At 50.7% G+C, this 15972-nt stretch overlaps 3 protein-coding genes across 3 annotated transcripts; all 3 read right to left on the reverse strand.

Moving 5' to 3' along the window:
• Positions 1-603: 603 nt before the first annotated feature.
• On the reverse strand, positions 604-5185 carry LOC108156958 (indole-3-acetaldehyde oxidase). The gene is made up of 6 exons (XM_017288736.2): positions 4829-5185; positions 4032-4769; positions 3497-3730; positions 2998-3442; positions 1896-2939; positions 604-1831 (listed from the first exon to the last, which is right to left on the reverse strand). Exons 1-6 carry the CDS (start codon positions 5081-5083, stop codon positions 699-701), a joined length of 3849 nt encoding a protein of 1282 aa, XP_017144225.2. The 5' UTR covers positions 5084-5185; the 3' UTR covers positions 604-698.
• Positions 5186-5267: 82 nt separating this feature from the next.
• On the reverse strand, positions 5268-10776 carry LOC108153844 (indole-3-acetaldehyde oxidase). Its single transcript, XM_033389226.1, has 7 exons — positions 10173-10776; positions 9388-9542; positions 8577-9317; positions 8284-8517; positions 7133-8224; positions 6371-7079; positions 5268-6309 (listed from the first exon to the last, which is right to left on the reverse strand). The coding sequence occupies exons 1-7, from the start codon at positions 10210-10212 to the stop codon at positions 5510-5512; spliced, it is 3771 nt and encodes a 1256-aa protein (XP_033245117.1). The 5' UTR covers positions 10213-10776; the 3' UTR covers positions 5268-5509.
• A 958-nt stretch (positions 10777-11734) lies between these two features.
• On the reverse strand, positions 11735-15754 carry LOC108156959 (xanthine dehydrogenase). The gene is made up of 6 exons (XM_017288737.2): positions 15625-15754; positions 14822-15562; positions 14529-14762; positions 13377-14468; positions 12615-13323; positions 11735-12564 (listed from the first exon to the last, which is right to left on the reverse strand). Exons 1-6 carry the CDS (start codon positions 15697-15699, stop codon positions 11765-11767), a joined length of 3651 nt encoding a protein of 1216 aa, XP_017144226.2. The 5' UTR covers positions 15700-15754; the 3' UTR covers positions 11735-11764.
• Between the last annotated feature and the right edge of the window lie 218 nt (positions 15755-15972).

Consider the following 15972-nt stretch of genomic DNA (forward strand, 5'->3'; position numbering starts at 1 on the left):
AAACAAAATGCGGTATCGTTTCGGGTTTGGTTTCTTTTCAAAGAACTGGGAAGAGTTGAAAGCTCTCGGCTTCCAATAACTCACATTCCAAGGAATCATATGTGTAGGTATATCGCTATGAAAGGGTTTTTGTTTATAGAAAGAGATCGTTTGTATACCCATATGATCGTAATGGAAATTCTACTTTTCCTCAAGGTTCTAAACAAAATGCGTTATTATTTCGGGTTTGGTTTCTTTCAAAAGAACTGGAAATAATTGAAAGCTTTCGGCTTCTAATAACTCACATTCCGAGGAATCATATGTTTAGGTATATCGCTATGAAAGGGTTTTTGTTTGTAGAAAGAGATCGTTTGTATACCCATATGATCGTAATTGAAATTCAACAAAATCAAATTCAAATTAAATTCCATTTAAATTTTCGTTCGACGGTTCGTCTTACGGACACTGATACTTACATTCTCTTATCGGGTATCCTTCGTTCCTTCCATCAAAGTATTTTGTTTTTGCTTTCTTGGGACCGACTTTTGTTCTTCGCCAAAGACTGTATTTGTTGTTGGATTGTTTGTGTAACACTCATTCAATCAAAAGAAGTTCTGAGAGATATAACTGTGTAAGCAAATATATATTTCACTGAATTCCCCAAACAACTTAAATCTAATAAGCAGTTAATATGGGAGGATACCCAACCATATCCCATCTCACTTCAGGGCAAAGCTCTGCACTTGGTGGCCCGCATTCAGAACTACAGTCTCTGGCGTGGTTGGTGCGCCCAGGCGCACCCACTCTCGAGGTAGTCCCGCATCTGTTCTGGCCGATTGGATGGCATGCTGCATGGCAAAGAGTACGCCCACGGAGAGACAGAGGGCTGGCTCACCCGTTGACTTAGAGCGCATGAAACCCACCGGATTGGGGTTCTTTTGGAGCAGTTCTATGCGGAAATCGATGGGGATGTCCTTGGCGCCAGGCGGATGGTAGTTCCAGGTGCGATTGGTGAGAATGCGGCCCGTCTGGCGATCGTAGACCAGCAGCTCCGTCAGATAGTAGCCGAGGCCCATGACAAAGGCGCCCTCCACCTGGCCCACATCGATGTTGGGGCTGAGACTCTCGCCGGCGTCCTCCAGGATGTCGACGCGGCGAATCAAGTGGTTGCCAGTGAGTATGTCCAGCTCCAGTTCGCTGAGACTCAGCCCGAAGATGCTGTAGCTGGGAATATCTCCCAGTTTATAAGAGTCGCTGGCTATGAGAATAACGGACTGCAAGTAGGCAGCCTGTAGGATCTGCAACCAGGTTGCTTTTTTTCCCAGCTTTTTCTTTACGGGCTCCAGACGCTTGTTCAGCGTGTCGCACGCCTTGCGCACGGCCAGTCCAATCATTTCGCTGCTCATAGAGTTGGCCGTGATCATGGAATTGGCTCCGCTTACCGTGTTGCTGCTCTCCACGCTCACGCGCTCCAGGGGCACGCCTAGTACGAAGGCCGCCACCTGCGCCGCCTTCGTATTGATGCCCTGGCCAATCTCTATGCCACCGTGCGTGATGACCACAGATCCATCCTCGTGGTAAATGGCCACCGTCGTGGGATACGTGAAGCCAACGGTCGTGTTCAGCGGAAACTCCATGAGAGTCAGTCCCAGTCCGCGTTTACGCCACCGATTCTGCGCGTTGAACAGGTTGATCTGCTCCCGTCGCTTGCGGTACTCTGAGGTGGCCAGGAATCTGGGCAGGAGTTGCACCATCTTGCTACCAGGTCGGAGATTGACCAGACGGACATCGGCAGGATCCAGCTGACAAGTGAAGGCGATGTGCTCTAGAGCTGTTTCCGTCATGGCAATTGCTGGAGAGGCAAGAGGGAATCCAAAGTTATTTTAAGGAAGGAAAGGAGGTCAAGCAGGGCTCACCCTCTGCAGTTCCAGGTGCCCGACACCATGTGGAACTGGGGGCATCTGTTAGGATAGCACTTCCCGAGGTCTTGTAGTTGGAGTTCGTCAAGTTGTAGACATTCCTGAGGGCCGGCAGTGTGAGAAAATCGACCACATTCTCGTTGAGATTGCAGCCCGCATCCTCGTAGTATTTATTGGTCAACATGGTGATCAATCCATTAGCACGTGCACGGAACTCGTAATCCGAACGACAGGCCCATCGCTTGCCATTGCACTCCATCATGGATTCGATGGTCTGGACAAATCTGGCGGGCCGGTTCAGCTTAGAGGCCACCAAGGCGGCGGCACAGGCTACAATATTGCAGCGCGTGACCTTTGCGCCATAGGCACCTCCCACACGTCGCACCTGGAGCTGCACTGTGTTCACATTCACCTTCAGCATGTGGGCAATGCTTCCCTGAGTGCCATCCATCCACTGGGTGGAGCACCACACCTGCAGAATATTGTCAATGGGCACCACAATCGTTGTCTGCGGCTCCATGGTGAAGTGGTACTGCGATTCCAGTTGCAGAATACCCCGACCCAATACATCGCCAGGCGCCAAAGGAGATGGATTCGGTACCTCTTTTTCCTCACTGTCCTTCTTTAGACAGACGATGCGATCCTCCAGCTTGGCTGCCAGCACTTGGTTGATGCTCGTGTAGATCTTCCGCTGATCGTTGGCGTAGGTTACCTGCACCAGGGTGGCTGCATAGACAGCCGTATCCTGCGAGAGGGCTGCAATCACACCCAGAGGTTGGTCATAGTGCTTGACCCGACCAGCAGCAAAGATCTCATCCACTTCAGGCGTAAGCGGGGTGACCGTCACGAAGTTATTCGCTCCCGGTATATCCTTGGCCGCATAGAAGGCCACAACTCCCTGGCACTGCAGGGCAGCCGAGGGATCAATCTGCTCGATTGTGGCTCCCACTCGCTTGGCCGTGACAAAGGCACAATAGACGGCATTCGAAGTGGTCAAGAGATCGTTCATATACGTGGCCTCGCCCGAGCACTGAATGAGACCTGCAAAGATCGAAAAAAACTCAGCATCTGATTGCACTCCTCTCAAGATGGTACTCACCTTCCAGCTTCTGTACCGCCTGTGTGACTGGATAGTTCTTTTTGATCGTCTCGAATGTTTGACTGCCCGAGGACAGAGCACGCTCCAGCAGTAGACCTCCGCTGCGATAATTTTCCCTTACCAGATCCCTGGGAGCGGAGCCCAGCAGGAATTTATAGAGGAGCCCACAGGCCAACATCTGACGATACTCGGGCGATGCCTCTGGCGGCCTCTCCTCGGCCTGGAGGCTGCCTTGCAGCTGCTCAAATATCTGAGTGACTGTGGCCGGATCGTAGAGATCTCTGCCTGGCAGGAGCAGCTCCATTGGCTGATCGTGCACGTAGTCGGGTCGAATGTTGCCAAAGCAAATGCGAGCCGACCGCACAATATGCCGCTGTAGGTCCTGCCATTCGATAAGGAGTCCCGCATTGACATAGGCATGAACATTCTGCGCTCTAGGCAGGATCTGTTAGAATATACAGAATTAATAGGAGATCGTTCAGGGAATTTCAAACCTCACCTTGTAGGAGTTGAAAAGATATCTATCCTTGGGATAGGCCCTCAATATAAAACCCCCGATGACCAGTTTAGGTGTGGCATCGCTCAGATAAGTCAGGAGGCTCATAACCCGCTGGCTACTGGGATTATCGTAGACCAAAACATTGACATCCAATGCCTCAAAGGTGATGAACACATCCGAGGGGAATTCGGGATGCTCCTTCTTGATGGTGATATTTCCAGCCAATGTTCCATTCTGTAAAACACGTTATATGTGGTATAAATAGATGTTTTTCTTCAGTGTAGCTTTGATTTATCTTTGATTTATCTCTGCGACATAAGCTTGTGAAAGTTAAATGAGTTTAAAGATATTCCCTAACACAGAGCAGTGTCTATGCGAAAAGAGAAGCAATTTGTTAGTTGTGGAATGGGAACTCTCTTCTTAGAAGAAGAGTAAGAGTATCCACAAGTTGCACCCACTAATTTGTTGAATTTATCTACTTATTTGGTCACCGACGAAACGAGTTTTGTGGATTTATGGCCCGCTATCTACTCACGTTTCGCACTGGGACATTGGCAATCAGGTTGAAGTGCTGCCACAACTGTGCGCAATACTCGAATCCCGGCCGCTTGGCGGCGATGAGAAACAATTCCATGGCATCGGTGAGGGTGACATTGCCGCCGAGCAGAATATGATCCGTTTCGAGGCTGTGCTGCTTCAGCTCTGGCACCGCATTAACGTCGATGTAGTGGCGTATGCCCCTGGGCCGCCGGTAGACCCCGTGAGCCGTGTTGCCGCCCACCAGGAAGTAGAGCTCTCCACTCGCCACCTGGCTGAGGGCTGAGAAGAGCTCCGTCAGCGTCTTGGGCCAATACCATTGGGCGACACCATTGTCCTGACTGCGCGCCGGTCTGGAGCAGCTGTCCCGGCAGGACTGTCCCGTTCGGGGGCACAGCAGCTCGAATGAGTCCTCAATGTCCACACACTCTGCAGGCACTGCAATGTCGCTGTCCACCGCAAAGGATTTCATGGTATCCAGTATGGGGCGATAGCCGGTGCAGCGGCAAATATTGCCACCGAAGGCGTCCTCCACTTGGGCCATGCTCACCTGCCCCCGATGCTGCTCCAGCAGCCCGTACATGTTCATCACGAATCCCGGGGAGCAGTACCCGCACTGGGTGCCATTCAGCTGGGCCAGACGCTTCTGGATGGGATGGTAGCCGCTCAGTTGGTTGCCCAATCCCTCGTCCGTTATGATATCCACATCATCGCAGGTGTTGAGCAGCGTCAGGCACTTGAAATAAAGTTTTATTAGTAGCCAAGGGAAAACCAATCCCTGTCTACAGTACTTACAGAGTTGGCTGCTCTCGACTGCGCCTCGTCTGTGGCCGGATGACGTCGTCGGATGACACACACACAGGAGCCGCAGCCGCCCTCCAGGCACATGTACTTGGTGGCCGTCAGGTGGAGATGCTGGCGCAGGAATGCGTTCAGGGTGAGGTCCGGGGCGTAGTCCCCAGCCTGCACCTCGTAGGGGAAGCCATTCACACTAAATCTGATGCTCATCGCTGCAGAGTCGGTAGCCAAATGGTGCGAGGTCTTGGCCATTCGCTTCTATTTCAAAGCGCTGCCTGAAACCTGATTACCCGTTAATTAGGCTAAACGGGTTCCAGCGGCGGATAAGAGCGCCATCAAAGCGGGCACTGTGCGAAATCTTCAAGCTAATTACGCAGCCCCAAATGCATTTGAACTGCTTTCTTTTGTAGAATTTTTTATAGGATACAAATACAAATAAACGCATACTAGGTATATTTGGAATATAAGTAAAAATAAGTTTAGAAAGTGAAGCAGAAACGCTGACATTGCGCTTCGGGTCTGGTGTCCGATGCAGGCCGGCATCTGGCGGTCTCGGCGGCCGCGCTCCCACGGTCAGTGAATCTGCCTACTCAGCGATCTTACAGAAGTGGCCAATTTGGATAATATTTGTTAACTTATATGTTAAAAGAAATACCAAAACCCATTCGAAATTAGAATCTACTTAAGCCTAAAGCTCGTCGCCTCATGACCCGCATTCAGCACCAAAGTCTCGGGCGTAGTGGGTGCTCCCAGACGCACCCACTCGCGCGGCAGCCCTGCATCCTGTCGGGCCGATTGCAGGGCCTGTTGGAGGGCAAACACCACACTGACAGCCAGGCAGCAAGGCGGCTCTCCAGTGGCCTTGGAACGCATAAAGCCCGGCCCATTGGGATTGGGTTTCTGGGCCAATTCGATGCGAAAATCAATGGGAATATCCTTGGCGCCGGGCGGCTTGTAGTTCCACGTGCGGTTGGTGACCAGGCGGCCCGTTTCGCGATCGTAGACCAACTGTTCGCTGAGCCAGTAGCCCAGGCACATGACAAAGGCGCCCTCGACCTGGCCAATGTCGATAAATGGACTGAGACTTTCGCCAGCATCCTCGAGGATATCCACGCGCTTGATTTGATTGTTGCCGGTGAGGACATCCAACTCGATTTCGGTGAGTGCCATGCCGTACACATGGTAGTTCTCCATGTCACCCGCTTTGTAGTGATCGGAGGCAATCAGATTGATGGATTTGTCATAGGCAGCGCCCACGGTCTTTACCCAACTGTCGCCGCTCTTCTTCACCGGCTGCAGTCTGGTGTTGAGGATCTCGCAAGTTTTGCGAACTGCAAAGCAGAGACTCTCGCTGCCCACGGCTCCACCAGTGACCATTGAGTTGGCGCCATTGATGGTGTCCGAAGATTCTACCTTGATGAAGCTCAAATCGATGCCCAGGGTGTAGGCAGCCACCTGAGCCACCTTGGTGTTCATTCCTGGAACGATATCCATAGATAATAAAAGCTATAATGATACTAAACAGTGGCCCCCACTCACCTTGCCCCATTTCGATACCTCCGTGGGAAACCACAACTGTTCCATCCACATGATAGATGGCCACGGTAGCGGGGTACTGTCCAAAGTAGAAAATGGGATAGTCCATCACGGCCAGGCCCAGGCCGCGCTTCATCCAGCGGTTCTCGGAATTGTGCGCCTCGATCTCCTTCTTCCTCGCATAATACTCCCGCGACTCGAGGAACTGCGGCAACAATTCAGACAACTTGTGGGTTGAGGCTATGTTGAGGAGTCGCACAGCTGCCGGATCGCTCTGGACCTCAAAGGCAACATGTTCAATGATATTCTCCATCATGGCAATGCCCTCCACCGACCCCGGCGCCCGACACCAAGTAGAGCTGGGAGCATCTGTGATCACCGCGTTGCCATTGTTCTTGAAGTTGACGCCAGTAAAGTCGTAACAATTGGTTGACGTCAAGGTCGAGTGCATATCGATGGGACTCTCGTTGTTCACCCAACCAGCATCTTCGTAGAAATCATTCGACAAGCCGACAATCTTGCCGTTGGCCTTCACGTGACACTGATAGTCAGAGCGACAGGCCCAGCGCTTGCCATTACAGTCCATCATGGACTCCAAAGTCTGGACAAAGCGAACAGGACGATTCAGCTTGAAGGCAGCCAAGGAAGCGGCGCAGGCCACCTGATTCCCGCGGGTGATCTTTGAGCCATAGCCACCGCCCAATCGCCGAACCTGGAATGACGATAAGTGAATAAACAACTCAAAAATGTAAAGGAACAAATCACCTGTAACTGAACATCCTTGGCCTTCACTTGCAGCATGTGTGCAATGACAGCCTGAGTGTGGTCCATCCACTGGGTGGCCGAGAAGACCTTCAGGCCATCCTCAAAAGGAATGACCACCGTCGTTTGCGGCTCCATAGTGAAGTGATACTGCAGGCCTATCTGCAATATGCCTCTAACTTCCAAATCGGGAGTGTCGGAGAAAGTCACTTCCTTCAGCTTCGATTTGGACACAGCAATGATGCGTGACGGATCGGGGGTTTCCGAAGCAAAGACATCCCCAATGCTGGCCATCAATTTGAAGTCCGAGCTCGCCTGAGTGTAGGTGATCTTCACCAGCTTTGCCGCCCGCTGAGCCTGATCGGCAGTGAGGGCTACGATCACTCCCGCCGGTTGTTCCGAGTGACGCACCAGTCCGGAGCAGAAGATCTCCTCTACCTCGTAGCCAAAGCTTGGTTCACAGAAGGTGTTTGTCCCAGGCACATCCTTGGCACTGTAGAAGGCAATCACTCCAGGTTGCTTGCAGGCCTCCTTGCTATCGATTGCATCGATGGTGGCTCCCACCTTAGTAGCTCCTACGAAAGCGCAGTATACGGTGTTGGACGGGGTCAGCACATCGTTCATGTAGGTCGCTTCCCCCGAGCACTGGATCATGCCCTCTACCTTCTGCACGGCCTGGGTTACGGGATAGTTCTGCTTCTGGGTCTGGTACACCTGCAGACCTGATGATAATGGGCGCTGAAGAATCTGACCTCCACTCTTGAAATCCTCCGCGACCTCTGCAGGTGGGGCGTGCTTCAGAAAAAACTTGTAGAGTAATCCGCAGGCCAATTTCGTGCGATAGGCAGGACTGGCATCAGGCAGGACCTCGTCTGGATTGAAAAGACTTGGAAGCGAATCAAAGGTCTGTTCTATGAGTCCACTCTCGTAGGGACTGTGTCCCACCATCAACTGCTCAACGGCGGTGGCGTGGACGAAGTCGGGTCGAATGCCACCAAAGCAAATCCTGGCATTCTTCACCTTTGAGCCGTTGTCCAACTCGAGAAGAAAAGCGGCATTGACATAGGCATGGGCATTCTGGGACCGTGGCATGATCTATTGAACAAGAAAGACGTTCTATAGGAAGGGAACTGTGGAAATAATCAATTCATTACTTTGTAGGATTCGTATATGAACTTATCCTTGGGATAGGCAGGCAGGAGGAATGCCTTCATCACAAGCTTTCTATCAGTTGCGCCCAAGTATTCGGCAAGGGACATTTCCTGCTCCTCAGTGGAACTTTTCATTGCCAGAACCTTTGCATCCAAAGCCTCGAAGGAGAGAAAGACATCTGATGGGAACTCGGGATGCTGTTTCTTAATCGAAATGTTTCCAGCCAAAGTCCCCGACTGTATAGAAGAGGAGGTTAACTCAGATGATCGGCACTGGGAGCTGATGCCAAACTCACATTGCGCACGGGGACATTCGCAATGAGATCCAAGTGGTTCCACAAAACCTCCAGATACTCAAAGCCGGGCTGCTTGGCCGTCGTACGAAGGATGACCATGGTCTGCGTCAGACTGAGGTTCGCGCCCAGCTTCAGCTGCTGCCCCTCAGTGCTGTGCTCATGCAGCTCCTCCACTCCACTCACATCGATGAAGTGCCTAATGTCCGTCGAGCGTCTGTAGACACCATGCGCCGTGTTGCCAGCCACCAACATGAACTGATCTGCCTCTCCGATCTTGTCCAGCGCCTCAAACAGCTCCTTCACGCTCTTGGGCCAGTGCCACTGGCTCCCGTCCTCATAGACCAAAGTGGAACGATGACAGCTGCCGCTACAGGGCTGCCCCGTCTTGGGACAATTGCGGGCCTCCAGGCTCAGATCCTCGATATCCGCACATTCGGCGGGAACCTGGATGTCGCTGTCCACCGCAAAGGACTTCATGGCATCCAGAATGGGACGGTAGCCGGTGCAGCGGCAAATGTTGCCACCGAAGGAGTTCTCCACCTCCGCCATGCTCACCTTGCCGTCGTGCTGCTCCAGCAGCCCGTACATGTTCATCACGAATCCCGGGGAGCAGTACCCGCACTGGGTGCCATTCATCTTGGCCAGACGCTTCTGAATGGGGTTATAGCCGGTGCGTTGATTGCCCAACCCCTCGGCAGTGACGATCTCCAGCTGGGCGCAGGTATTCAGCAGCGTGAGGCACTACAAAGAGCGAACATAAACGATTTCTGATTAGAGGTTGAGCGAATGACTGGATGGGATCTGTTCAAACCGAATTGACGGCCCAGCTGCGGGTTCCATTGCGGACTACGCAAACACAGGCCCCACATCCTCCCTCCTGGCACATGAACTTCGTGGCCGTCAGTTGGGCATGCTCCCGAATGAAGGTATTGAGAGTGATGTCTGGGGGCAGATTGGTGAGATTCACTGTGGAAAATAGGGGGTGAGGACAGTATATTATTTTGTGCTAAATGAATGTGTTACACAATCAACGATTGCGTGCAGTTTCCAAACTATTGTACTACTTAGACTCTACTATTACTTTATTACTGTCCTTATCTGAAGACAATAAACATGTATCATGTTAAATGATATATGATCAACTTGGTAGACTAAGCACTACAATTTGTTTACATCAGAGCCGCAGATCAACTTTTCTGGAGACTTCACCAAAGACCAATATAAATATGAGAACACAAAACGTATAGGATTCTCCTCTGACTGTTTCAATAATAGAAAACAAAATGATCTTACGATTTAGGTCTAGAACCAACAAAATGATCTTACTATTTTGGACTAAGACTGTAAAGGGAGGAATCGATTTTTAGCACTTTCTTCACTGACAATTAGCATTTTGTTAATTAGATTTCATCAAGAATCTTTTAATCACAGAAATATACTATTTAAACCTTGGCTAAATAATTACCCTACTGTGGTGTCATCCATGGTTTTACTTACTATTACACTATATTATAATTAGCTTGCACCATCGTTCTCTCATTTACCTAGCGGAACTAACAATACAAACACCTATACATAAAAACTTTTAAGACTCACCCGTGTACGGCTGTCCATTAATTGTGAATTTTGTCGTCATTTTGCTAGTTCACACCACAAACAGATTCACTCAAATGTCAGCTGCTGATAGTTTTTTCTATAAATAATTCAATTAGTTGCCACTTTTTCTGATATTTTCCAAGATTTTCCGCCTCTGGTGTTCCACTGCGAAGTTCGCTTCTTGACTCAAGCACTGTCGTTGCTTAACTGAACGATCGATTCGATCGCCCCTTGACGATCTGCTCCACAGAATTTGATTGCGATTTTTGTGGCAGCCGTAGATAAATGTCAGTTTGGCGGGAACTCTGTATAAATTAACAATAATTTTGTTAAGCTTTCATGCCTCGCTCGCGATCGAAAATAATTGCAGTCTTTCGCTCCGACGGCTCTGTTACGTTTCGTTTCGTTTTCAGCTGCTGCCGGCTTCCAAGCCATTCGTCAGCTGTTTTCTGTTGTTGTCTTTTGGCAGCTGTGCCTAGTCACGATATTTGCGAGAACAGCAAAAAATAAAAGAGGTCAAACTTTGGCGCAACGAAGCATGGAATACCCTTCGGCAGGGTGTTTTTAACGGGAATGATTCGGGAAAGGAGAAAAGTGACGTTTTTGGCTTAGGAAAATGGATTTCAAAAACAGTTATGGAGAGCAGTCCATTAGGTCCTCGTTCAAGAGAACATGCTCCTTGGTTTTACAGATACAATGCTGTCACCAGTATTTCTCATCATTTGATGTATACCTCGCATACCCTATCTGAAAAGACTTTGGCGCTCCGTCGCGTCAACAAATGACTACGTGAGAGAGCCTTTTGTTACAGCTACATACATATAGCATTCGTATTTTGATTACACACTGGGGATAATAGTCGTACAGCCTCTAAACATTTGTATATATTTGCTTTGTGTTAATTTAATGACTTTTCAAATTACACAGACTTGATAAACTGCCTTTGAATTGCGTTAAACGCAATACCCCGAGTCACGTGTACACTAAAAATAGGCATAAGGGAAATTAGCAGAGCGCTTCTACAGAGTTTGATAGCGAGAGACAGAGAGAGAGGGAGAGAGAACATAATTGCCGGCCGGCATAATATTTGCGCTCTTCTCTTCCATGCTCGCCCACTTTATGTAGCTCTTCAGCAGACCCAACAAAAACAAAACGTATTTGAAAAGCTTCAACATTCGAAAAACTCGAAAAACAAGCTTTTAAGTGATATTAATTAAAACACTCAAAGCGTTCGAACAGAGTCAAAAGTTAAACAGCAAGTGAAAATTTGTCCGAATAATAAATGTTATTCGTGAGAGAGGAAAAAAAAACACAACAAACGGGACAACGTGAAGCTTTTTTTAAGTTTGCGGGAAAGAGAGAGGAGAGCATGCAATACATAGCTAAAAATAGTGAAGCTTTTTTTGGAACAGATCTGGCAATGCTGGTTTTTTATTTGAGAGCTACGATCCATAAATAAACCATGAAAAAACGTTGATTTCAAGAGCTAAGCTTTTGGGTGTCACAAACAAATTTTAATGGGAATCGGCGAACGAAAAAGACATATGTAATCAGAATAACTAATACACTGAATATATGAATCCACCCGATACCTATTTGAGCTTAAAATCCGTAACTTCATGGCCCGCATTGAGGAGCAGAGTCTCGGGTGTGGTCGGAGCTCCTAGGCGTGGCCACTCCCGCGGCAGGCCCGCATCCTCTCGAGCGGATTGCATCGCCTGCTGTAGGGCAAATATCACACACACAGCCAGACAGCAGGGCGGTTCTCCAGTGGCCTTGGAACGCATAAAACCAACCCCATTGGGCTTGGGATTGTGCACCAGTTCAATGCGAAAATCGATGGGAATGTCCTTGGCCCCCAGTGGATGGTAGTTCCAGGTGCGATTGGTGAGCAGGCGGCCATTGTCGCCCTCGTAGATCAGGAGTTCGCTGAGCCAGTAGCCCAGGCCCATGACAAAGGCGCCCTCGACTTGGCCCACATCGATATAGGGACTGAGACTCTCTCCAGCATCTTCGAGGATATCGACGCGACGGATCACAATGTTCCCAGAGAGCACATCCATCTCGATTTCGGACAGGGCCAGTCCGAGGACATGATAGTTCTGCATATCGCCCGTTTTGTAGTGATCGGAGGCGATCAGATTGATCAAGGCGGCATTGGCGGCTTCAACGGTCTCCACCCAGCTGGCTTTGGTCTTCCTCACGGGCTTCAGGCGAGCGTTGAGGGTCTCGCAGATCTTGCGGACTGCATAGCAGACACTCTCACTGCCAATGGCATAGCCTGTCACCATGGAGTTGGCTCCATTGATCGTGTCAGAGGACTCCACTTTAATGTAGCTCAAATCTATTCCCAACGTATAGGCAGCCACTTGGGCGATCTTTGTGTTCATGCCTGGAAAGAGATCAATCAATGTACTTTCAGGAGAGGGTTCCACAACACACCTTGCCCCATTTCAATGCCTCCGTGGGTGACCACAACAGTGCCATCCACATGGTAGATGGCCACTGTGGCCGGAAACTGTCCAATATAGATGACTGGAAAGTTCATTACGGAAAGGCCGAGACCTCGTTTCATCCAGCGATTGTTGGCGTTGTGGGTGTCGATCTCCTTTTTCCTGGCATAGTACTCCCTCGACTTGAGGAACTCTGGCAGCAGAGTGGCCATCTTGGTCTTCTTGCTGATGTTTGCAAGGCGTACGTCTGCAGGATCTCGCTGAACCGCAAAGGCAACGTGTTCAATGATGTTCTCCATCATGGCCAGGCCCTCAACAGAGCCCGGGGCACGACACCAAGTGGAGCTGGGGGCATCTGTGAGCACCTCATGGCCACTGAGCTTGAAGTTCTTGTCTGTGAACTCGTAGCAATTGCCAGCTGTATAGGTGGAGTGACCCTCCACAGGACTCTCGTTGGTATTCCAGCCTGCATCCTCGTAGAAATCGTTCGACAAGCCGACCATTTTCCCACTGGCTTTCACATGGCACTCGTATTCAGACCGACAGGCCCAGCGCTTGCCATTGCAGTCCATCATCGACTCCAGAGACTGCACAAAGCGTACAGGACGATTCAGCTTGAAGGCAGCCAAACAAGCGGCGCAGGCCACCTGATTCCCGCGGGAGATTTTCGAGCCATAGCCACCGCCCAATCGACGAACCTAGAATGAGGATTAGGTATCAAAGAACACGGAAACTGAAAGGAATCACCTACCTGCAATTGCACATCCTTGGCCTTCATCTGGAGCATGCGGGCGATGACAGACTGCGTGTGGTCCATCCACTGTGTGGCCGAGAATACCTTTAGGCCGTCTTCGAAAGGAATGGCTACAGTCGTCTGTGGCTCCATCGTAAAGTGATACTGCAGGCCCATGTCGAAGATGCCCCTTACTTCCATATCAGGCTTGTCGGAGAATGTCACTTCCTTTAGTTTCGATTTGGCCACTGCAATGATACGTGACGGATCCGGGGTGGTAGAGCCAAAAACCTCCTTCAGAGTTGGCATCAATTTGAAGTCGGAGCTCGGCTGAATGTAGCTAATCTTCACCAGCTTTGCCGCCCGCTGAGCCTGATCGGCAGTGAGGGCTACGACCACACCCGCCGGTTGTTCCGAGTGACGCACCAGCCCCGAGCAGAAGATTTCCTCCGCCTGGTAGCCAAAGCTGGGATCCGAGAAAGTGTTTGCCCCAGGCACGTCCTTGGCACTGTAGAAGGCAATTACACCAGGTTGCTGCACGGCCTCTGCGGCATCAATGTCGTCGATGGTGGCTCCCACTTTTGTGGCGCCCACGAAAGCGCAGTGAACGGTGTTGGAGGTGGTGGGCACATCGTTCATGTACGTGGCCTCGCCGGAACACTGGATCATGCCCTCTAACTTCTGCACTGCCTGGGTGACTGGGTAGTTCTGCTTCTGCGTCTGGAAGAGCTGAAGACCAGATGAGAGCTGCCGCTGAAGAAGCTGGCCGCCACTCCCGAATTTCTCCCCGACCTCTGCAGCTGGGGCGTGCTTCAGAAAAAACTTGTAGAGTAATCCGCAGGCCAATTTCGTGCGATAGGCAGGACTGGAATCAGGCAGGACCTCGTCTGGATTGAAAAGACTTGGAAGCGAATCAAAGGTCTGTTCTATGAGTCCACTCTCGTAGGGACTGTGTCCCACCATCAACTGCTCAACGGCGGTGGCGTGGACGAAGTCGGGTCGAATGCCACCAAAGCAAATCCTGGCATTCTTCACCTTTGAGCCGTTGTCCAACTCGAGAAGAAAAGCGGCATTGACATACGCATGGGCATTCTGGGCCCGTGGCATGATCTATTGAACAAGAAATACGTTTTATAGGAAGGACATTTGTTGAAGTAGTCAATACATTACTTTGTAGGACTCGTATATAAACTTATCCTTGGGATAGGCAGACAGGAGGAATGCCTTCATCACAAGCTTTCTATCGGATGCGCCCAAGTATTCGGCAAGGGACATTTCCTGCTCCTCGGTGGCACTTTTCATTGCCAGAACCTTTGCATCCAAAGCCTCGAAGGACAGAAAGACATCCGATGGGAACTCGGGATGCTGTTTCTTAATCGAAATGTTTCCAGCCAAAGTCCCCGACTGTATAGAAGAGGAGGTTAACTCAGATGATCGGCACTGGGAGCCGATTACAAACTCACATTGCGAACGGGGACATTCGCAATGAGATCCAAGTGGTTCCACAAAACCTCCAGATACTCAAAGCCGGGCTGCTTGGCCGTCGTACGAAGGATGTCCATGGTCTGCGTCAGACTGAGGTTCGCGCCCAGCTTCAGCTGCTGCCCCTTAGTGCTGTGCCCATGCAGCTCCTCCACTCCACTCACATCGATGAAGTGCCTAATGTCCGTCGAGCGTCTGTAGACACCATGCGCCGTGTTGCCAGCCACCAACATGAACTGATCTGTCTCTCCGATCTTGTCCAGCGCCTCAAACAGCTCCTTCACGGTCTTGGGCCAGTGCCACTGGCTCCCGTCCTCATAGACCAAAGTGGAACGATGACAGCTGCCGCTACAGGGCTGCCCCGTCTTGGGACAATTGCGGGCCTCCAGGCTCAGATCCTCGATATCCGCACATTCGGCGGGAACCTGGATGTCGCTGTCCACCGCAAAGGACTTCATGGCATCCAGAATGGGACGGTAGCCGGTGCAGCGGCAAATGTTGCCACCGAAGGAGTTCTCCACCTCCGCCATGCTCACCTTGCCGTCGTGCTGCTCCAGCAGCCCGTACATGTTCATCACGAATCCCGGGGAGCAGTACCCGCACTGGGTGCCATTCATCTTGGCCAGACGCTTCTGTATCGGATGGTAACCGCTGCGCTGACTGCCCAGTCCCTCGCATGTAACGATATCCAGCTGGGCGCAGGTATTCAGTAGTTTGAGGCACTGTGAAGGCGATGGGAGATCTTTGTTAGAATTGGAATGATTCAGTTGATCTTTGGTCCCACCGAATTGATGGCTCTGGGTCCGTTGCCGTCGCGCACAACGCACACACAGGCTCCACATCCTCCCTCCTGGCACATGAACTTCGTGGCCGTCAGTTGGGCATGCTCCCGTATGAAGGTGTTCAGGGTGATGTCGGGTGGCAGATCAGCTAGGTTCACTGTGGAAGATGGAAAGGAAAGGATCCCTTGGCTGGTTCTGAGCGATACCCAGTAAATCCTTGTTCTATCCTTTACCCACCCGTATAAGGTTGTCCATTTATGGTAAATGTTGTGGACATTGTACAATTTATTTATCTATAGCTGTTGCCACTTGCTGCAGGGAAAATCTCTGGTCAACTGATGGTCTCCCTG

The sequence above is a fragment of the Drosophila miranda genome, chromosome 2 (assembly GCF_003369915.1).
Source record: "Drosophila miranda strain MSH22 chromosome 2, D.miranda_PacBio2.1, whole genome shotgun sequence".
In the NCBI taxonomy this organism is placed as follows: Eukaryota; Metazoa; Arthropoda; class Insecta; order Diptera; family Drosophilidae; genus Drosophila; species Drosophila miranda.